Genomic DNA, 25133 nt, shown 5'->3' on the forward strand with positions numbered 1-25133 from the left:
TGAGTGAATTTAGTCAGTCACAGAAGGACAAATACTGTATAAGACCACTATTTTAAGAACTCAAGAAAAGGTTTAAACACAGAAGAAAACATTCTTTGATGGTTAAGAGTGTGGGGAGGGAGGGTGAGGGTTATTCACTAACTAGATAGTAGACAAGAATTATCTTAGGTGAAGGGAAGGACAGTAAACTCAACCAGTCAAATGTTCTCTCCAGGAGAGTTTAAAATTCAGACTGAGATATGCTGAGCAATCTGAGCTACAGTTTTCCTAGCTTTGCTGGCTTGAAGATGACTATGAGCATAAAGGAGCAGAGCGCTGGTGTACAGATACAGAGAAAGTGACAAATAACCATGTGCCACCAGAGAGAAACAGAGAAAAGTTTCCCAGGTTCATGACAGTTTTTCAAATTCTCACCATTCTTTTAAAGGCCAAGTTACACTTCTCAGTCTTGGGTTCTGTAAAGTATCTCTATACTATTATAAAGTATTTCCTTTTCTTGTTTAAGCTGACTTGAGTGGGTTCCTGCTACTTGAAATGTAAATAACCTAGACTAAAATAAATATTTTAATTGAAAAAAAAGAAAAATTCTATTCCTATTCAAATCTACTCATAGTAATTAAAAGTTTGAACTGAGACTATAATATTCATTTTGTTCATAGTCACAGACAAAATTGGAATACACAATGCTAATGAGTAACCTTACAAAGAAGCAAGATATTCATTGATTAAAAACCTAAATTAATACCAGCTTTTCATTCATCATTCTTTAGAGTGCTTTCCTGGCTAAAAATTAAACTAGTTCAAAAATGAATGAATCACAAAAACAGAGAGAGAGATGTATAAATTAACCTAGATAAAAATTAAGTTAGTTTAGTAGGAATAAGGGGATCATGCAAATCTTATCTCCACAGATTCACTAACTACATTCTAAGATGGTTGGCATTCTAAGGCAGTTTTAATATGTGTCACTGAGTTAAGGGGTGCATTTTTCCAGCTGGTGGTAATTATACAAAATGCATAAAGGTAATTAAATTTTTTATCAAAAGAGAAAAACAGAGAGAAAGAGTGAAACAGAAGACAGAAACCTTGAAAGGAGGGTAATTTTTATGTATTAGAAAAATTTGTCCTTTTCTTCATATATATATCTGATAAAAATGATAACCATGTGAATGTAGCTGAAATGTGGCATCACAGAACTGCAATTAGAAACCAACCAAAGCACATGCACTGATTTCCTTTAATATCAAAGTCTGTAATGATCACCTATCTTCTTACATAAATGAACAATTCTTTTTTATGTCTTTGCTGAGGTTTAAAAAAGCACTTTATTTCTTCACTTAAAACTGGCAGGATTATTTTTATAGTGGCAGAGGGACATGCGTAAGGTAAAAGATTCACAGGATCATTTACGCAGCTTATTGGTCCACGGATTAAAAGAACAAGTACACGGGTGTAACTAAAGGCAGTATAAATCCATGCAAAGAAACTTGATTTAGAACTCCTGAAATCTAGATTCTCACTTTTTTGGCTGTGCCACATTAGCGTGGAGGTATGAGTAACTCACAGCCTCTCAAGGTCTTATTCTAAAAAGAAGAAGCTAGATTTTTAGATGACCTCAAAGGTCCAATTCTGCTCTGAAATTCCATTATTCTAATGTTGATAATACCTTTTTGCTAGGAACAATGCCATTACAGTACAACCTGAGGTATCCAATTAACTAATTAAATTTGAAGACATAATCCAATAGGAGTTTCTTCAGGGAAGATGATAAAATGGTATGGCTATATAAATTCTCTCTTCCTTTTTTCAATGTGAATAAAAATACAGCATTTCCCTAATCAGCTCCCTCTATCAAAAGGTACATGTTTGAAATTAACTTGGTTGTTTTAGAAACCATAGGATTATAGCTACTGGAAACACAGGTAGAAAGGGAAATAACAATATTATAAGCTTTGAAAGAAAATATTCAACGTTTTACCATTTAATATGACTCAGTAAACTGACTGAGGAAACTAAAATAAAGCACAGAACTGTACATACTTAACACCTGCAACTAAACCCGCATAAGTACATGAGGAAAACAAGAAACCAAAACAGTCACACTGAAATGTTCTGGAAAATTAAAAATTCTGGAGATATAAATAAATATAAATCCTATCAAAAGTTACAGACAAAACAGAGATAAGTCAATTATGAAAATATTAATAAAAAAGAAACATTCTATGTGTCAAGTAGTAAATGAGATAATAAAAATGGAGGTACAAATGAAACTTAAAAATTTTTCTTTTTTTTTTTTTTTCCTATTTTGGTTTGCTAAAACTCAGCAGCTGTATTATCTGGGAGACCTCATCATATTTATTTTAAAAGAGACAAAGAATATCGGAAATGCATAAGAAATTAAAAGGATAAAAATGTAATACAAATCAACTACAATAGGGAAGACCAGATGTATCAAAAATCAACAAGATTGAGTGACATCATAATAGCTGCATAAGACAATCTATACATGAGGGGAAAAAATTAAGTAACTATATACATTTACTTCTAATTATTCTGTTATCTTTATAACGATCTATGTCCCCATCAAGTCTATCAGTTCCCTGAAAGGAACCTAATGATGTTATCTTACATACACCTGTAGCTCGCATATAAAAAATGCTCAATTAACTTCTTGCTGAATATAAGTGAACCCCTTAGGCATACTCTAAGGAGTAGGGGAGGGTTAGCAAACACTAAAGTCAAATACTGCCCTATTTTAATCCTATAACCTTTGCCTGCCTCTTCTGCTTTACAAAGTTTCTTGATGCTAAAGTCCTTATTTCCAATCTTACCATAACAATTACACCAAAGATAGCTAGATGAACTTGAATCAAGTCTGCTCAATGCTCCCCCCTCCCACCACCACCAAAAAAAGGCCCTTGGGAAAAACATTGTATTTATTCACTTTCAACACTTGCTTTTTTTTCTGATCTACTATAGCTACTAAAAAAGAACCCTGGTGGCATAGTGATTTAAGTAGCTGGCTGCCAACTGAAAGGCTGGTGGTTCAAACCCACCAGCCGCTCTGTAGGATAAAGATGTGGCAGTCTGCTTCCTTAAAGATTTACAGTCTTGGAAACCCTATGGGGCAGTTTTACTCTATCCTACAGGGTCGCTGAGTTGGAACTGACTTGATGGCAGTGGGTCTGGTTTTTTGGTTGATAGCTATTAAACGAAGCAACATTTTCTGATAATCATTTATATTTGAGTAACTATGATTCTTTGTGAAGTTTTAAGTTTCAACGTGTTACATCTACCTGAGTTTATAAATTGTTCGCTGCATTTCATAATGAATTGCTACTGTTACGACTTTTAAATACTAGCTATGTGTTGGGGAGCCAGAAGTGGGAAATAAGGTGCCTAAAAATGATTTCTTAAAAGACAACTCAGTAGGCTTCACAACCCTACCAAACTCAATACCCATCCCCACTTTATAATAAGAAATATTTTACACTGACCTTTATAACTATTTGAAATGAAATGCATAGGTATTATAACCAATGTATATACATATTTTTAAAGTATCAATACACTAAATCATACAAATGGGGAAATTTTTTAAAGAAATTAATGATAAAAAAATATGTATTTAAATATGTTAAGTCATGGGCATGACTATACCAGAAGACATAATGAAGAAATCAGATGCTTCTACCTAGACAGAAAAATCACAGTAAATACAATTACAAATGTCCACGGACTGGTATATTGTATTGAGGATTCAATTACTATGAGCCTCAGTGCCACAGGAGGCAAGAATTTTCAAAATGATAAAATACTGGTAAAGTTTAGAACAAAGTACAACCTTTCCATAGTGTACCCTGTATACACTGCTAGAAAAATTCAATGCACGCTAAAACTATGCAAAAAATATACTTTATATTCTAGTTATGTTCTAGGCTCATTTAAGTACCACGCAAGTCTTGCAGCCATACAAATATCCAGTGGGGCACTCAGAAGTCCTGCAGAACATGGAACTAGTCTCTGTTGTATAAAATTGTCATAATTAAGATGTTCAAGTAGTAGCACTACTACTTTCCCTGATCCTAGTCACTAAACGCCCTTCAATTATTTTGTCAAGCAAAAATGCCCTCACAAATTCTAGAACACATCCTAGAAAGCAGCTACTACCCCCACCAAAAAACACAGCTCTAATAGTATGCGCTGTGTGGTACAAGTAACAACCAAACTATTCGAGCTGATTTATGCTAAACAGAAATAGCAAATCTTGTCAAGAAACAGAAGAATATATAAGCATAATATTAAAGTATTTGCCAAAGTCATGTAAATACTTACATTTCCCTTTGGACTGTAAATAGTTTGTATAAATTAAACCAGGTAAAGGAGTTTGCTATTAATTTTGAAAGAGAAACTTAAAAATTTAGCTTTTCTTTCAAGTCAAAAGAAATTCTTAAACAACGTAAGTATCTGTTGCACAACCTGGTGAAAACTGTAGGAGAAAAATAAGGCAGGCAAACACTGACATTTGTGGTCATTCTGAGACTGTTAATTTGCAATCAGGCTAATTCTTGCTTTGTAAGTAAAAAGAAAAAAACTGGTTCAAAATCATCTATATGACATCAAAAAAATAAATTTTTTTATAATTTATTTTTGTTGATGTTGAGAATATACACAGAACATACACCAATTCAACTGTTTCTACATGTACTGCACAATTAAGTGACATTAACTACATTTTTCAAGGTGTGCAACCATTCTCACCCCTTGTCTGAGTTGTTTCTTCAGACATAAACGCACTACCTCCTAAGGTTCTTATCTAATCTTTTGTGTTGCTGTTGTCAATTTGATCCCATATAGAGCAAAATGCTCAAGGCAGATATTCTTTACTAGTTAAGCTAAACTATTGCTTGGTTTTAAGAAGACTTCAGGGGATATTTTTGGTTTAAAGTTTAAGGATTATCTCAGAGCAACAGACTCAGGGGTTCATCCAGCCTCCATGGATCCAGAAAGTCTGGAGCCCATGAGAGTTTGAAATTCTGTTCTGCATTTTCCCCCTTGGGATCAGGATTTTTCTATAGAACCTTTGATCAAAATGTTCAGTAATGGTAGTTGGGAACCATCTAGTTCTTCTGGTCTCATGGCAAAGAAGACAGTTGTTCATGGAGGCAGGAAATTCTAAACTCTTAATAAACACATAATTTTTCTACTAAAGGGAAAACTAATTATTAATATGAAATAATAAAAAATATTCCATCTCTTTTATGTAATGAAAAAGATTACATCTGATTTTAAGTCAAAATGATCAAGAGATATAAACTCCAAGCAAATATTACTATGCAAAATTAATGACTGACCTCAAAAACCCTAAAATGTGTCTCCAAATAAATGTGTCAAATGGCACTTTTCATAGTATTGTGGCCATTGTACCTGATTCTAAACATTAAGATTTTTCTCCAGTATTGGAAGAGATAGCTAGTTCTTTAGGTCAGCACCAGCTGAAATAAATGACCTATATTTAGGAGCCATACTTCAAAAAGATCACAGCCATTGAAAACCCTATGGGGCATAGTTCTACTCTGAAACACACAGGGTAGCCATGAGTCATAATCAATTCTATGGCAGCTTTTTTTTAGGGGCCAACCACTCATACTAAGCACAAACAGGAATGGAGATCAATGTAGGAAAGAGCAGATTCATCTCTTCCTTCTCGTATTACTCAAGGACATTTGATCATTATGATTGAATGAAAATCACCTGCCCGAGATGAAGTGTTCTCCACACACCCCCTCCCCACCCCATCTCTTTCTCTAATTCTTTTCGCCAAGGACATATAGCTGAACTTACAGAGGCAGATTAAAAAGATGATGTAATTCCATGAAATGTCTTACTTTCACTATTATTGAGCTCCTTGAGCAGTGGATCTGTATCTCATTCATCACGTAATAATCATTCCAAAAACCATTAACTCCATGAATAAAGAAATAATTATCTCTATACCCAGTAGAAACTATGAATTAGGAGGCATTACAAATCCTGTCTTTAAATTCTGACTCCTTGAGGGCTATTTTAGACATGCCTAGGAAAACCCTAAACTCAACCAGGACAGTTCTGGCCATAATGCACATAGTAATTACTACCTATCTTTTCACCTAGGACATGTATAAGATATAACTATAAAATTGTAACAAAATAGCTTCGGTTTGCTGATCTGACAAAGAGACCTGTCACATTTACTGAGTTCGTTTAACCATGGAATTCAGATGTTAAAAGAAACTAGACTACTGGAAGAACTTCTAAAAGTTTGTCATAAGATTTTTACAGTTTCTCTTGGCTGGAAACATGTAAGTTGCCAGGAAAAGTTACTAAAGGAACTTTTATCGCACGTCTGCTCATTTTTCTGTACTTTAAGTTCTTAACCAGCTTAAATTAAGAAACTTAAGAAACAGGGTGCAGGTGTACCAAAAGGTTTAAAGCAACTTCTGGTTAAGTACACAAGCATCCTCTGTTAATAGTTTTTAAAAGTCTCTTTTGCTCCATACATAGCAAGCACAGTTGAGACAACAGCCCACTGGGAATCCAGGGGCTCAACCTAACAGTGGAGGGAACCACTAACGAACAGACTGCCAGTGGAACTCTCTTAGTAGTGAAGATCCATAATAAACCCAGGAAATGTTGTCTAATTCATCTTTGTATCTCCAGCATTTAATAAACTGTGCCTAAATGCAAATATCAGTATGTGGTATTTGCTCAATGTATTTATTGATGTGAGTAAAGTGAAAATAGAAGCATGCATTCATAAGCCTACTAATGATTCCTCAAAATGCTGTGCCAGTGCTAAAAAAAAAAAAACTCCTCCAATTTCTACAGCAGTGCCATGTAGCATAATGGTTAAGAACAGAGCTTCAGAATTCAAACATCTTGTTTCAATTTCCAGCGTGGCCTCTTTCTCATCACTAACTAGCTGATATTTGGGCTAATTATTTAACAACTCCAAGCACTAGTTCTTCATCTTTAAAATGGCTATTACAATAATAAAGCTGTTAAAAAAAAAAGTCTTTTAGACAGGTCCAGCATGCTTAGCACAGTCAGATTTTGGTGACTGCTGCTAGCTGCATAGTCAAATTCTACATAAGCAATCAACAAATAAATATTGATCTACTGAAATCCACTTCTACCTTTGGAGACTAAGCTATTTTAAGTAGGTCCTTAAGCATTACCCTGCTACCTAAACTGAAAAAAAAAAAAAAAAAAAAAAAAGTGTTGAGCAATGCAGTATGGTGGATATAAAGACTAAATGCTAAGAAACCTGGGTTTTAGTCTTATCCTTTACACTTAGAATAGCTCTCGGTCTCATGTCTCCCATTTATAAATCTCTTAATATTCCTTGCAGCATTTCTAGGAAAGCTACACACACTTCTAAAATACAAAGTCACAGGATTCCAAAAATTACACAGCATGTTTCATCAGCTACACTCAAACTTATGATAAGGACAAAAACTGAAATTTTAAACCTATATTCATTTTAAAGAATAGAAATTATTCAGCGAGACAGGCGAGATGAGGATTATGTATGACTACAAACATATGCTACATTAAATTCCAAAACTATAGATTTCTAGGAGTTAATTACTGTCCCTACAGTCTCAAGCGGAAAAACTGATAATTAAGGCTATTAACGACAACAAAAAGACAGTGCCCCAGTGCTCTGCAGAGAAAAAAAAGGAAGGTGCCAAGGTGCCCAAGAGACTATCCATACAGAGGAATCTTTCAGAGTAAGCACCTAGTACTTACTGCAAAATCTGCATGCTGGCAAATTACTAAAGCATCCTAAAATATTAGGATAAGTAAATATAATTAGTAAAACCTCATTAACCACCGAAAGATCTGGAACAAGTATGCTATATCTACCGTATCACTTTCTTGAATTCTATCATATATGTATTTTGAAGAAAGGGAAAAATAATTTTTTTTAAATGCTGACATTTAAAAGTGGCTAAAAATGAAGTTTTGCTGCCTTCAAGAACACTAAAAACCACGTAAGAGGAAAAAAAGAAGTGGACCATATCACATTACATGTCAGTAAAGCAATCCACGGCAGCTGACTGATATAAATCCCAGGAAAAAAAAAACTAAGTTACAGATAAAAATAAATGGTCTTACTCTTAGCTAGATTACTGTAAAGTAGATAAAATTTAAGAAAGGGAAAAAAAAAAGCTTCCAGGGGAAGAGTACACTAAAAGGGTTAAATTATTCCAAGTTGCACATATAAACTTATTACTTAATGCCCTACAAAATCATGTAAAAAACATGAAAACCAACATCTAACACTGAAAATATTTAGAATGTCTGTGCCTATACATAAGGTTAAAAAAAAAAACAAAGGAAATAAGCTGGAAAAAATAAAATCATAACCATTCATTTCATAATCATCCCATTTTTATATTACTCACTCATCACTACACTTGTACTGAACATATATAATTTATCACACAGAAGCAAAATTTCTAAGCTTCTCCCTACCTTAGGTTTTTAGTCAAAATGAATGCAAACAATCACGTGGGATTCAGCCAAGCACTGACGTTAAATTCTGCTCTGTCAGAAGAGAGCATCTGTCAAGCCCACATTTAAACTGCCGCCTGCCTGTGCAGCAGCTGAGGAACCGTGGATTTCAAATTATAGACTAAAACCCCAGTAAAACTGTTCAAAATCCTTCCTGCAGCTGGCAGGCAACAACAAAAGACGAGAGGTAAATCCTAGTCTTTTCCAATACAATCGAAGCACTACATTATAGCTCTGGCTGCTTTTACATTGCAGCTCAGTGTTATTACTAGAAATATGGATACTGAGAAGAGAATACAGCACTGCATTGTCCAGCCAGGAAAACAGCAGATGTAAAAAGCTTCAATGCATCAACTGTCGGCAAGAGTCAACAGTGCTCCAAACAGAACGGACAACTACAGCTCTTTTGTTTAAAGAAAGAAAGAGAAAATGAAAGAAAAAAAAAATCTCACAAGACTAGGACCCATATGAACAAGGAGGGGAACTCGAAGATAAGGAGACAGATGGACACTTTGGATACAGTGAAAAGCAATCGCAGGAGGCAGACTGTTGGGGGATGTGCGCATGTTCGGAACATCTTTTCTGCTGAAGTGATGGCGTGCCAAAAGTATTTTCAATGGGCATAATCCTCTCACCATAAATGGCCTGACCGAGGAAGGTATGTTGAAACCTTGTGTGTGATATTCACTTAAATGTCTGTTACCTTTTTGTAGCCCTGGAGATACTAATATCTGATAAACAAGTTCATACAGTTCACTGCACTTGAAATTATGAAAGGGTTTCTAAATATATGATTTTAAATTTTTTCATTGTTTAGAAGACAAGCTGTCGCTGCTTTTATTTAGTTAAATGTGTAGCTTAGAGTCATTCTGGATTACAAACGTATGGGGGGGCAGCAAGTAGTAACGAGATGGGCTTAAAGGATTCTCTAAGAAATTAAACTTAAAAAAAAAAAAAAAAAATCTGTAGCCCTCTAAAGGGAACATAGTAATCCTCTACCAAATTGGGTCAAATTGAATCTTTATCTAATATATTAATGTGCTGTCTTAAAAATGTCTATCAAAAGAGACAATGCAATAAAATTACATTAAATAGTATCAAAGACTATCTTAATATTAAGAGATTTTTCCCAAAGTCCTTTCTAAGCACAATATTAATACATAAGAGCTTTATTTAGTAGCAAAATATTCCTTCCAGTATCTATCTATCCAAATAAAAATAATGAATACAGCCTCAGAGAGTATCAACAAATTTTTAAGTCTTGCCCAGCTACAAGAATACTGAGAGGAAAGCATTAGCATAGGATCACATAAGGTAGTGTGAGTTTATGCACAGCATAACACCACAGTAGATATGCGTGTTAGTATAGTGTCCATGAATCCAACTTTAAACAAAGAGATACCAATCATTGCTAAAAATTACTCTATTTGAAGTAGTGCACTTTTATTTTAGGTAACAGACTGATTGTACACAGTCAAATCTAAGGGGGTTCCTGGTGATAATTTTAAAACTGAAATGCAAAAACATAATATGAAAATACTTTCATACAAAAATATCCATGAACAGCTATACAAAGTCAAAAAATTAAATATAAATGGGGCTAACGTGCTTCCAAGTAGTATTAACATTTAGTAACAACCTAATGCCACTGTATGTGTGTGTGCAGGACAGACATAAATCTAATGAAGTATTTTAGTAACAATCATAGTTAGAATAGCAACTCCAGGCTAAAGAACTCAAAAGATATCTCTAAATTTTTTTTTTTACAAATCTATCAAATATTCTGATTTTTCCTCAGTTTACAAAATGGCTCAGTATCCTATTACTTTAATAACAGCAAAAGGCAAACATTTTTAAGACATATGTAAGCACTCCATTCCCAAATGAAGAGCTAAAATTGGGCAAGTTTATCAGGCCCTACTACTCTTAATGTATTATCATCAACTCTCACTCCTAACCATAAATTTTTATTCTAAGAAAGGCTGAAATCAGACAGTATTCAACAACAAAAAGGGTTGTAAAAATCTCAAGTCCCTCTTAGTGCCTTTATCAATGCTAACGTCATCAATTAAACATTTTTATAAGCTAGACATTTCAAAAGTATATTTTTTTATTAAAGCACCACTTAAATCTAAAATTGTTCCAACAGACTGAAGATACCAACACTTTTAAAAGCCAAATGATTAAAAACAGCATGTGTGTGTGTACGAGATAACTCACTTGCATTTTACTGTAACATTCCTCCCACGAACTTCAAACCATGTATCTAAATACCCATTAATAACTCGAAAATATTACCATCAAAAAAGAACTGTAATAGGTTAATCAAAGCTACTACTATCCTGTAAACATAAAAATGCAAAACTACTTTACATGCCAAAAATATTTTAACCTTGTCTTGTTCCCATTTTTCACGAATTAAAATACAACAGGCAGTAACTGAGACTAATTGTTTAATAAAAGGAGAAACAGTTACTTCAGTTTTACTCGATTCTTAACAGAAAAATGATAAATACCTGAGACACTTTTAATACAGAATTTTAAAAGGCTAGACACATGCATTTATTTTATCAATGAGAGACTAACAAATAGGTATATATGGACTTCAAGCCTTGGTCACTTAATACTTACAAATTAAAAATATCATGAAATTTAAATTAAGATGTATGCTGATATCACTATCACATACTGTACAAAATTATATTAGGAGCAAAAACTATTTATGTTAGATTACAATATAAAATAATTTGCTCCTTTCTGTAACACTGAAATACTTTGGAAATAGCACTTCAGGTACACTGTTTTCATAAAAATACTGTAACTTATTACTACTATGTTTACCTTCATTCATTTAAACATTCATTCAAACATTTGACCTTATATTTATTGCTTCTTAAACTATCAAATTTACACATTTAAAAGATCTACATGACTGGACTTCAATCAGATTCCAAGCATTATTATATCAACAGAAAGCTGATCAATTTAATTTAGCTTTGGAATGTTTAAAACAGATTATCAAATAAATTTAGGAAGCAACGTTTCTTTAAATTTACATATATGACCCTTACTTCTACCAGCCTCTTTATTGGGGGGTAAGGGTAGGAAAGGAATCAGTATTATTTACCAAATAGCCCATTTGAAAATAAAAACTTAAAAACAGAAGGGCCAACTATTTACAAGTAGCAGAAATAAAAGTGAGTTTCTAAATCAGAACACTCAGCTCTATTATTTTCAACCTAGCTCACAGAAGAACTGTTTTACTGATACAATCAATAGCTTTGGTCTTCATTACAGTAATAAATTAAATTTACATAAATAAATGCTAATAAATAGCAAACTAGATTATTTGTTTTTAAAATCTCAAACTTTAAAATCAGTTTACATCTCTCAAAATTATTAAATAATTTTTTACATTTGAAATTACTATGTAATTTTAGAAACTAGAAATTATCAAATGCTAGTGCCTGTAATATTATACTCACACTTAGAAATTTTTCAAATTCCCACCTACTTGCTCCTCCTAGTGGCTGTTACCAGAATAGCAGCACTTTCATTCAAACACGCCTAACATTGTCAATCAGTATTTTCAAAGTACTTAACATTACGTACGTGATTTTCTGCTATAATTATTCAATTACTGAAGATTTCCATGTACACATGATTATTTCTTAACTAAATGTCATATCAAGGTCATGCAAATTTGTTATTAACCATGAATCTTTCAATACCAAAGGCTAAAAACACACATATGTATGTATATATTATAAATGCAAATAAACAAATATTCCTACATTACAATTTTGTGGCACTGGCTATACCGTTTTCTTTTGCTTAAAGAAATAATTTTCACAGTAGTGAGTTGAAAAAATATAATTTACACTTTATTTAAAAGTTTTTTCTCTTTTTGGGAAGCTCCTCACCTACCTCCTACTCCCCACACCTTGGTCCAGAAAAACTAAGAACAAGTTGAAAACCATGAAAAAGTTTGTATATGCACTGAAAAACCTTGTTCAGACATAACATATTGGTTCTTAATATGAAGCATCATGAACCTCCCATACTGACAAAACATCATCTTTTTAAAATCCAGGGCACACTAAGTGATGTGTAACCAAAAGTCCTAGCAATTTAACAAACAATTTTCTACACACAAATTTAGGACACAACATAATTCAAGAATCTTTAAAAATATATTTTTTGAAATTTTAAGAAGCTGGATGTGCTAGTAGCTACTACATATATTTTGTAGAAAAACGGGAAGGACTGTCCAAAGTAGTTCTCTGTTTAATTCTAACATACTCAGCCGAGATATGTGATGGTGCTGTGCCAAGGCCACAGATAATTAATTACTTTCTATATTTTAAAATCAATCTTAAGTCTAAGTAAGGACAATGATCTCCTGAATATCTCATATTTGAATTGGGAGGTTAAAATTAGAAGAGTACTCGAAAATGTTCATCATTTATTTCCTGTCTAAAAAATCTGCACTGAAGTTATTGGACACTTAAAATTAATTTTGACAGGTGCATCTTCTCATTGACTTTCTCAACACGGTAGGGGCCAATGGCAACATGCCAAGCAGTGCACTGTGACTAACAGAGCTCTGCCATAATCAACCCTGCACTGTCTGTCCCACAACTGATACATGACCATTTTACAAAAAAGGCCGCTGACTGCACCATACCACCAATGGTATGTCAAATCAATTTTAATTAATGCCAATAAATTGTCCATCTGTTCTCAAGGCCTTTTTACACAGCTTCTCTCAGGAATCTAGCAACATTTTACTCTTATACATGCATATAACTTTTAAACTCTTTTAAACTTTGGGTCAAAGTACAAAGGGCCAGAACCACTGAGACAATGAAGTAAGTGAAAGAAAATTAACTCATCTCCTTAAAGTGTTCATTTTGCCACAGTTATATTTTTAAGGAAATTAATCCTGATCCAAGTGATATCACAGTTGTATTAACAAGAGGAAAGAAATTACAAGCTTCATTTCTGGGTTATCACATTTTCACAGCTTAAAAGATTTTATTAGCGTTTCACATCTCTTTCAGGCAGTTCTGTAACATTTAGCATTTTATAAACTTTTATGTTTTATCTTTGTAGAATGACTGCGAGGGACACAACGTGACCAAATTAGAAAATGATTACCAAAGAACAGTATTGACTCCGGAGAAGAAAACAACATTTTCAGCCATCATTATCTCATATCCCATTATTGGATATTTACAAAATGCTTCAGTGGAGGAGAAGACACTGCTGCTTTGCAAAGATGACCTGGAATGCCAAAAGGTCTCTCTTCCGTACCCATCTTATTGGAGTACTTTCTCTAGTGTTTCTTTTTGCTATGTTTTTGTTTTTCAATCATCATGACTGGCTGCCAGGCAAAGCTGGATTCAAAGAAAACCCTGTGACATACACTTTCCGAGGATTTCACTCTACAAAAAGTGAGACAAACCACAGCTCCCTTCGGAACATCTGGAAAGAAACAGTCCCTCAAACGCTGAGGCCTCAAACAGCCACTAACTACAATAACACAGACTTGTCACCACAAGGAGTTACAGGACTGGAGAATACACTTAGTGCCAATGGAAGTATTTACAATGAAAAAGGTACTGGACATCCAAATTCTTACCATTTCAAATATATTATAAATGAGCCTGAAAAATGCCAAGAGAAAAGTCCTTTTCTAATACTACTAATAGCTGCAGAACCTGGACAAATAGAAGCTAGAAGAGCTATTCGGCAAACTTGGGGCAATGAAAGTCTTGCACCTGGGATCCAAATCACACGAATTTTTTTGTTGGGAATAAGTATTAAGCTAAATGGCTACCTTCAACGTGCAATACTGGAAGAAAGCAGACAATATCACGATATAATTCAACAGGAATATTTAGATACATATTATAATTTGACCATTAAAACACTAATGGGCATGAACTGGGTCGCAACATACTGTCCACGTATTCCGTATGTTATGAAAACTGACAGTGACATGTTTGTCAACACTGAATATTTAATACATAAGTTATTGAAGCCCGACCTGCCTCCCAGGCATAACTATTTTACTGGTTATCTAATGAGAGGATACGCACCCAATCGAAACAAAGATAGCAAGTGGTACATGCCACCAGACCTCTATCCAAGTGAGCGCTACCCTGTCTTCTGTTCTGGAACCGGTTATGTTTTTTCTGGAGATCTGGCAGAAAAGATATTTAAAGTTTCTTTAAGTATCCGTCGTTTGCACTTGGAAGATGTGTATGTGGGGATCTGTCTTGCCAAGTTGAGAATTGATCCTGTACCCCCTCCCAATGAGTTTGTGTTCAATCACTGGCGAGTTTCTTATTCAAGCTGTAAATACAGCCACCTAATTACCTCTCATCAGTTCCAGCCTAGTGAACTGATAAAATACTGGAACCATTTACAACAAAATAAGCACAATGCCTGTGCCAATGCAGCAAAAGAAAAGGGAGGCAGGTATCGGCATCGTAAACTACACTAGAAAAGACAACAATTTTTTTCAAACATGCAATCTGTAAATATTACTAAAAGCATGTATAGTTAAAACTGATTACATCAATAGAACAAGTTTTAGTTAAAGCCCATCACATGAAGAAATTCAAAAAATATTTTTTTAATTTCTGAAGGGGGTAATTCTGAAAACTACACTATATAACACAAAAGGTATCCCAAAAGAAATCTATTAGAAAATGTATAAGGGGGTTCTGTGTATTAACATGCAATAACAGGCATGCATACATCAATGATTCAAGTCTTATTATAGGGGCCAACAAAATATATTTGCATATATTTTCCATATAAATTTTAACTTAAAAAAGAGACCTTCAAAAGACCCTTCATTTTAAATTTAGTTTTTCATTTCAATATACAACTAAATGTAAATAAAATATTACTATCAATTCTAAGAAACCCTTTTAATTGTGCAAAGTACAAATTTTTTGACCTGGCTATTCCAGAGTTCTCAAAACTATATTCCATGCAATTAGATTTAATTTAGTGATTCCTCAAATGCATTTATAAAGTTCAACTGTTTCACCAATGCAGCTCTCATTTAAGTATTTATTCTTTAAAAACAACTGAGATACTCATTTTAACTCCTTTTATTAATACTCATATATATCGGGGGAAACTTATTTTGACATGATGTGATAAAATGTGAAAATCAATGTGTCTCAGGCTCAAGATTTTATAAAAGAAGTTATTAAATGTTTCCAAATAGACAAACTTTGTTTCCTCGTTGGTGTTAAGAGCCAAACTAGTATTTCAGTGATTCAATTAGATCATTTACTGCATTCTTAAGAGTATCACCAATTAACTTCAAGCATATCTGACTATACAAATATATCATGTTGCTCTAACTGAAGCAAAAGTGAGGTACAAAGAGGATGTACTGTTGAAAAGATAAAGAGTGCAGCAGCAATTTCATTCAATACGCTTTTAAGATACATGTCTGCCAAACTGCAATATAATGGGAAGTTTATTTCCTGACAGCAGGGGCACACATGCCGATCCTTAATCATTTTATGGCACCTATTTCTTTGCCTGAGTGCCAAGTTTACAAACCTGCAATTTTTAATTTGGTAGATGACAAATATTCTGCATCAACAATTAAAACCCTTCTTGAGGGGAATGGGGGAAAACTACAAATGTTTGGTGAACACTTGATTCTAGGATGAACAATGTATACGATGCACTTTTATCAAGTTTTTTAATAAAAAAAACCAAGGTAAACAAAAAAAATCTTTACTGAGTGTTATGGTACAAATATTTTCACAGTAATTTTATTTGGCTCCATCAAGAAATATTAACCCAACAACTTAAAAATATTATTTCATACAAGTGTATAAATTTATCAGTCTTAGGATGTTATTTAACATTAATAACAATCATTTTTATCCTTGATTCTGCTCTGCAAAGATAAATCACCAGAACAGAACTGCAGTATTTGTTAAAGTTGAGAATCACAGAAACTGTTTAAGTACTTAATACTTAATGTGTTGAGTTCTATTTACACTCAATTTATCTCTCATTTTCAAATCAGTAGCCTAAATGTTCTGTTCCACATTAAGTAATTTTGAAACCTGACCTATATAACACTCCCCAGCTCTTGGTTCAAGTCTGTTTTTCACTTCATTTACTCTATAGGATTACCGATTGATCAAAATTACCATATAATAGTCACATAAGAGGGTAATACCAAATCACATAAGCAATTTTGATAAAAGACAAAGGGAATCCTTCCCTCGGTGTAGAGTAATTCTGATTTATACTTCAGAAGTTTAAAAAGGGGGGAGAGGGTGTGTGTGTACATGTGTGCATATATGTGCACAGAGACAGAACCTAAGTGCTATTTGTCCAAATTATGATTATAGTGCAGGATCTTTAAAATATAGTATTTTCATTTATGAAACAAAACAGGTTTAAAAAAATGACTTACGTAGAAACAATTCTTAACAGGCACCTAAACTCCTCCAATCTCAGACATCAATTTAAAATCATTCTTATATTTTCTTAATATTATCTTGAAGAACGAAAGTAATCTGATGATACTCTGAGTTCTTAAAGGACAATGAATCAAACAGTAAAGCTTCTTAGTACTGCTGAAAATTCTCATTTTAAAATAAAGTCTGTTATTAATTAATTTTTACCATCCACTCTCAACATTAGCTAATTTCTTGAGCAAAATCAGCTGATATTTCAACACCTCACCAAGTGTAAATTATGCCTTCTTCATGCCCAGTACTATGTAATTTGTATTAAATATGAAAATACAATTTTAAATGGTGGCACTGCATTTGATCAAAGGGGAAAAAAATACAGGAATAACAACTATGTAATCATTACATTCAAACGAACTGTTAATAGATATTTTGGAAGATAAAAATACCAAAACTTCTAATACTTACACTAACTTATTTTGATCAAGATTAGTAGTGACAAAGTTCTAATTCAACCAAATAATTTAGATTTCTCCTCATCCCTTTACATACAGCATAATCACAACACTCTCAACTGGAACTTTATAGCTATTTCCAACAAATTCTACAGAAATAATACCAATAACAGCAGCAGGAACTATTTGCTAACTGAGCAAGCACTGTGTTAAAGTACATACAGTCATATAATTCTTATAAACAATACTAAGAGATAGGAAAGAAAGACTCATACAAGAGGTTAAATATCTAAGACCACCAGCTAGTAAAGGAGCAGGGTTCCATTTCAAAGATCATGCTTTTAACCATTATGCTATTCTGCTATATTTCACATATGACACTTGCTAAAAGGCCTAAAAAGCTAAGCAAAATGGCCTCTCTCTCTATTCTTCCATTCTCTGCCAGGGCCTCCATGCTTCACAGACATTTTCATACACTGGAAGAGGCACCCAACGTTAGGTGTAAATAATGAGAAGGGAAGGTAAAAGACATCTGATCTCTCAGCCATTATCTCTTCTTCTCAGTCGTTGAATCTGGCAGTCAGAACCTTTGAAACACACGTGCACCATTGCTTATCTCTTGCCCCTTTGGCACTGAGGTACATCAGTACACTGCACGCAAGTGGCACTTAGAAATTATAAAAAGTGTTTCTCTGAAAGCACAATTAATAATTTTTAATAGAGAAAAGTGGCACTATATTTACCCACCCCACCGTTCAGTAACCTAATGTTTGGTGGTGAGGTGGTAAAATCCAAATATCTAGCTGATTCAGGTTTTTGTTTTGTTTTTTTTCTGGAAAATTTCATTATTGTATTAGCATAGATTTAAGAAGCCAAAATAAACCTACTACTGTACATACATTTCTAAGATACCTCACAGACATATCAATTTGATAGACATTCATGTCTATCAAATAATAGAAAGGGACATCTTGAGTTTTGAGAGTAACCTGTCAATGTACAATCCTTATTCACCTTCCCCAAGCATGATATAGTTATAAACCTTACTGCTGTCAAGACACAATTTCCCAAAGAGGAAGAAAAATGCCTCTCTATCTACACAAAATTGTTTCCTCTTCCTCTACCACAACAAATGGTGAGCAAAAGCACAATTGGAGCTAAAGCATCCAATTGTCTCAATGTATTTATTAATCTAAGTTTTTCAATTTCCAACTGAATCTGACAGATTCTACATTTGAATCTCACTTTACACGGTATCCTAAACGTTAAAAAAATGAAAATAGATTAACAGTATAATTTAAAACTACGAAATGACAGAAACCTAAAACATAATATGCAAAATCTTAAATTCATGACTTACAAATGAATTTGCAATTAAATGTTTAAAAGATACTAATATATAGAACATAGTAAAATTAATATGGATTATCTGCCTCACTGTCGTCATTAAAATACTATTAAAACACATGAATATAGAAAATAATATTAACATGAATTTCAGATGACAATGAGAATTTTCAAAGGTACTGATGGTTTGAAACAAACTAGTTAAGTCAAATTATGACCACTTCAGTAATTCCTTTAAAGGAATTGAATAAAACTTTATTCCACTTGTGATTTAAAAAAAAATACTCTTAAAAAATTAATGTTAGAAGGAATCATCTTAAACAATATTCTATTAGTCAAAATCATATTTCATTGCCAGACAAAATTAGGAGTAGGAATAAAGATGCTAAGTCCATGATTATATACTTTCATAAATGAACAATAGTTTTCAAACTAAATTTTCCCAGGTGTCTCAGTGATAATTAGTAAACCCAAGAAAGAGGTGTTTTAGAGTTCTGCCCTCACTTGAATAGCAGCTACGCTTTTATGTTTAATATGAAGGAGTTCCATGTCAAAGCTAATCTGAAAAAAGGGTTCTACTGCTTCAAAAAAAACTGAAAACTACCTCAATGAATTTTGAACTGAAATAAGTATGGCTATAGAAAAGAGGGGGAAAAAATGTTATTTACATATTATATGTCTAGGAAATCCTAAAGAACCAACTGACTCAAAGAATAAAAAGAACTCAGAAACAAAATAATATTAAAATAACAATCAGTTACAAAATAAATACAGAAAAATATAATTCGTAACAGCAACATTTTTAAAAAGCATAACAAGAACTGAGTAGGAATTCTATGGAAAAAACTAAGTTTTACTGAGAAGTATAAAAACTAACAATAAAAGGAGAGATCTTTTTTATTAGGTAACAACAATATCTACTAGAAAATAGAAATTCTTCCCAAATAACATGTTTTGTTCATCTGCATTTTCTAAGGAAAAAAATCTTATAATTAATTTATGAAGTTAATAGTAACAATCCAATCACATAGTAATAATTTAGGTTTTTAGTGTGTGGGGTGGAAATCACAAAATGATTATCATATTAACATGAAAAAATAACTATCAGTAGCTAAGAAAATATTGAGAATGATGATAAATGAGATCCTTACTGTAAAGCAACGATCATTATGATGTGTACTGGTACAATAATTAGAAGGTCAAATCAAGAAAAAGAAAGCCCTGAAAGATACTTTAAAATTTATATTAACTTAGTATCATGAACAAATTAGGATTTAATAAATTATTCTAATATTCCATTAGTCAACAGAAAAACTGGCTAATAATTGGGATTTAATGTTTAAGACTCAAGTTAAGTCCTTATACTATTACTTAACTCACATTTATACTATTACAAAAATAAAAACCAGGTGGAACAAAGTAAGAACAATGTTGTACTAATAACTATCAAACACCTATTATGAGCTAGGTATTGTTACGCATTGTAATGAGGGGGTAGGGAGAGGGACTAATCGATGATAGAGTGTGAAGGACTTTTAAAGTATGAAAGCAGAGAAAAAAAATCAAACAGGCAAAGAAAAACAGAAAACTAACTTCTAAATAATCAAAACTTGTACCATAAAATTAAAAGACAAAAGGCAAGTTATAAATTGATAAAATGTCTAGAATGACTGACCAAACCAAAAAACTCAATGTCCCTCGAGTCGATTCTGACTCATAGTGACCCTGTAAGACAGAGCAGAAATGCCCCATAGGGCTTCCAAGGAATGGCTGGTGGATTCAAACTGCCGACCTTTTGATCAGCAACCAAGCTCTGAACCACTGTGCCACCAGGGTTCCAGAATGACTGACAACAGGGTAATACTGTTGATACAGAACGAACTCTTAAAGACCAATAAGAAGACATTAACATTCCAAAAGAAATTTGACTAGCAGCCACAGATTAAATTACAAATAATGAAATCATCCAGTAAATAAAATATATTCAGCCTCATTAGCCGTCTTACAAATGCTGTTAGACACTACCTTTACCTATCAAACTGGAAGATATTTTTTAAAGTAATAGTCTATGGAGGTAATAAAAGTGCCGTGTGCACGTGTACTGCCAACAGCAGTGTAAACTGGTACAGCCTTTCTGAAAAACAATTTAAAAATATTTAACAAAAGCCTTTGAGCCATTCACCCACTCCTAAAAATCCATCATAAAGCAATAATCAGGGAAGTAAAATACTGGAAACATCTTAAATTTCTAAACTAGAGATTAAGTAAATTGTGGTAGAGTTAAATTATGGAATAGTACAGTCATTTACAATTTGGATTTGAAGATTACTTAATAACATGGAAAAATAGTCATTTTTCTCTATTAAGAAAAAAATAGGATACAAAACAATGTACAGTGTGATTCATATTTCACAACCATATACATAAACAAAACTAGAAAATACACAAAAAATAAATGGTGACCTCTGGAAAGTGAGGTAAGTATTTTCTTCTTCATATTTTTCTGTATTTTTCCGTGTTTACAATCAGTGAAAAATAAAAACATTAACAAGCTAATGAACATCATGTTAAAGCTCGTACTTTAATATATATACTGTATAATTATCACATACTCACTACGTTCACTCACCAAGTCCAATCTAATTTAATCAGATATCAAATAAATTGCAAATATTACTTTTAAAGAACTTTCTAGAGTTAAAGAATGATAATCAAAATTTTTAAACAGTCACTGGACTAGAAGATCTTTAAAAGATACGTTTTTCAATCGTTTATCAAATATTTATTGAGAACCTACTATTTGCCAGGTACAGACACTATGATGATAACTAGACAAGACATGGTCTGCCTTTAATAAATGAGGTCTGGACAGGTGTACAGCCATATGGGGAAAAAACAGATTTAGATCTGTTCCTCAACCACCTATCAGAATACCTTTCAAATAGATCAAAGATCTAAATGTAAATAATGAAACAAACCAGTTCTAGAAAGAAAGAAAGAAAAAACAAAAATCAAGCAAATTCCATTGTAACTTTAGAAAGGAAGAAACTTTCACAATTATAACAAAAAATCCAGAAGCAGCAAAAGATTAAAAATCTGATTACAAAAAATATGAAAAACAACTTGCGCATGGCAATAAAAACATCATCGGCAAAATCAGAAGACAAATGACAAACTGGAAAGGATATTTCCAATCTATAAACATCTATACTGCCGGTATATTTTTTTTCAAAAACAAAGAGGGGGGGAGAGAAGAAAAAAGACCAACATTCTGACAGAAAAATAGCAAAAAATAAATATATATATATATTAATAGACCATTTATAGAAAAAGAAATTATATACTCCCTAAACATGCTCAACCTTGGCCACAATAACAGAAATGCAAAAGAAAACGTAACTCAGAAACCATTCTTTATCTATCAAATTAGCAAAAAATTAAGTCTGACTGACATTATTCTTTACTGATAAAGAATAATATGGAAATAGGCACAGTCATCCATGCTAGTGGGGACGTCAATGGTACAACTCTTAACAAAGGCGAATTTGGTAATATCTAACAAAATTACATAAGCATTTACCCTTTTACCCAGCAATCTTTTATCTAAGAATCTCTCCCCAAAGTACACTCATAACAATATGAAATAAAGACTAATAACTAAGACATGATTTGTAATAGCAGAAGACAGGAAACAACTTCAATGTTCATCCACATGGAACTGGTTAAATAAACCAAAGCACACCCACACCACAGTTAAGACTGTATATCCCTAGAAGGACACAGACTAAGGAAAAAAAATAATTGCACTCGGCTATTTACAGTAAATGGTAATATCAGTATTGTTATTTTTGAAATTAAATTGTTGGAACGAATTCATTTGAAGTTCACTGCCCTGAAGAAATAATCCATTAAAGCCCTGCAACGTAGACCCCTAGAGATGCTATGGTTCCTGTCCCTTCTACCTCTTGTTTCTTCGATTTTATGAGCTCCCCCATATTCTTCTAATTTCTCTCGGAGGGTGTACTTCAGTTAGAATGAATTTTTACTTGCAATCAAAAAATCCTGACAGAAAACCTACTACTAGCAAATTTTGCAGTTATAAAATTGTTCCTATCTCCTATGATTCCCTTGTTGTTGTGTGCTGTCAATTCCGACTCATAGGGACCCTATAGGATAGAGCAGAATTGTCCCACAGGGTTTCCTAAACACTCTGCTTCCATAAAGATTACAGCCTTGGAACCCTATGGGGCAGCTCAACTCTGTCGCTATAGGGGCCCTGCGAGTCGGAATCAACTCAACAGCAATGGGTTTGGGGTTTTGCTTCTTTTGTTTTTGGCATCTTTATGCGAACAGATTGCCAGGTCTTTTCTCCCACACAGCCCCTGGTGGGTTCCAACCACCAATCTTTCAGTTAGCCACCAAGGGCTTAACCACTGCACCACCAGGCCTCCTTTGGTGTAATTCCATAATGCTTTGTAAAGAGGACCATGCACTGTGTGTGCTCTGCCACCTGAACAAACCAGGGATGCAAAGGGATGCGTGAACAACTTCTCTGTTAAATAAGACAGGCTGAAAATTTTCTATCTGTTTATAGTCCACATCCAGTCAATTCTCAAAAGAACAAAGGAGTTCTTGCGCATACAACATATGGAGATGAGACCATGTTGCTACAAATGCCTTATTACAGAGGAGGCATTAGACAACAGGGCTTGGGGACCTGCGTTCCAAGGTCACACCACCAGGAAGAAGGACCAATATGTCTCCAAAGCAAGTAACCATAAAAGTGGACCACCTGAGTCTGATATGCTGTAAAATGTTGTCTGAGCCTAGAAGTTACAGAACAGAGAGGACTGGCTCACAACTGTTTCACAATGGATGTTTTAAATTTTATTCCTTTATCAGAAATATGTTTGTCTCCTGACAAGTTTTTAAAAAAAAAAAAAAAAAAAAAAAGCTACAACCTTCTTCTTCCTAGCAGATTTATGCAAGAGATGAAAGTTCTGAATGACTTACTCCTCTACATTTAAGAAAGTTAATAACCGATTGGGCAAAATGGTGGTGAATAAACTTGATTTTTACAAAAATAAAACGAATTTCTTAACCAAAGTTCATAAGCATAATGCCAAATTTAAAGTATTTGTATGTCTACATAAGTGTATTGTGTACATTTAATAGTGTATTTAAAGCCATATGCTCTTCTTCATGTCCAAATTTAGTACTTTTTCAGCATTTCCTATCTCAAGTGAATGGCGATCCCCAATCAACTGTCCACACTGGAATAGAGGGAGTCATCCTTGTCACTTCCTTCTCTTTTATCACCCATATCCATCACAAAGACCTGCATGGATTCCTAATGGAATCCATCCATTTCTCTTCACCTTGCCACTACCCTTCTAGTCCAGCATCTCTCATTTGAACTACTGCAATAACTTTACAACTGGTTTCCTCATATCCATGCAAACTACAACATATCCCCATACTACAACCAGAATGGTATTTTCAAAATACAAAGCTAATCACATCATCCCACTGCTTCAATGGCTTTTAATGTTCTTAGGATAAATTCTAAAATCCTTAAAATCCTTGGCTAGCTACAAGATCCATGAATGACTGATTCTCTTCCTTGCTATAGCTAATCTCTCTATCCAATTTACTGACTCATTCCTGCCTTCTACCTCTTGTTATATAAATTATCCCCTATCTCCCTCAAGATTGAATTAAAAAGCAAGAACAACAAAGTCCTAGATTAAAAACAGTGAAATGAAATTTGACTCAATTCAAATGAACTGAGTATGAGACGATACAAATAAATGATTTTTTTGTGTGTGATAATGGCACTATGGCTATGTAAAAGCAATGTCCATATTTTTTAGAGATGCAAAGTAGGTAGGAACAAAACCAGTATCTGGGGTGTGCTTAACAATACTTCAGGGAAAGAAGGAGGGGTGGAATAGACAAAAGAAGAGTGGTTAAAAAATGGTAATTATAGAATCTGTATGATGGGCACGTGGAAGATCATATGTTATTTTCTCTATATTTGTGTTTGAAATTTTTCATAATTAAGGTATTAAAAAAATACAGAAGAAGTTATCCCCTTTGGGTGGTTGCTTTGGGAAAAAAAACAAAAGCCCTCTTGAAGGGAAAATAAAGTAAAAACAGGCACTGCCTCTCAGGTGCCCCTTTCTCTAGGTCACTGTTGCCCTACACCAGGGTACCTGACTTGAGTAATATACACTAAGTAGGGCTTTTCCTTTTTCTCCCCCCATTAAGTTCATGGAAGACAAGAGACATCAATAAAACTTGC

At 33.5% G+C, this 25133-nt stretch overlaps 2 protein-coding genes across 3 annotated transcripts in view; one reads left to right on the forward strand and one right to left on the reverse strand.

The window, feature by feature from the left end:
- Positions 1-25133, reverse strand: part of CDC73 (cell division cycle 73) — a 151701-nt gene that overhangs the window by 60054 nt on the left and 66514 nt on the right. The window lies entirely within an intron of this gene.
- Positions 5722-23782, forward strand: B3GALT2 (beta-1,3-galactosyltransferase 2). The gene is made up of 2 exons (XM_004382551.2): positions 5722-9217; positions 13675-23782. Exon 2 carries the CDS (start codon positions 13802-13804, stop codon positions 15068-15070), a length of 1269 nt encoding a protein of 422 aa, XP_004382608.1. The 5' UTR covers positions 5722-9217; positions 13675-13801; the 3' UTR covers positions 15071-23782.

This window comes from Trichechus manatus, unplaced genomic scaffold, assembly GCF_000243295.1.
Source record: "Trichechus manatus latirostris isolate Lorelei unplaced genomic scaffold, TriManLat1.0 scaffold00095, whole genome shotgun sequence".
NCBI lineage: Eukaryota > Metazoa > Chordata > Mammalia > Sirenia > Trichechidae > Trichechus > Trichechus manatus.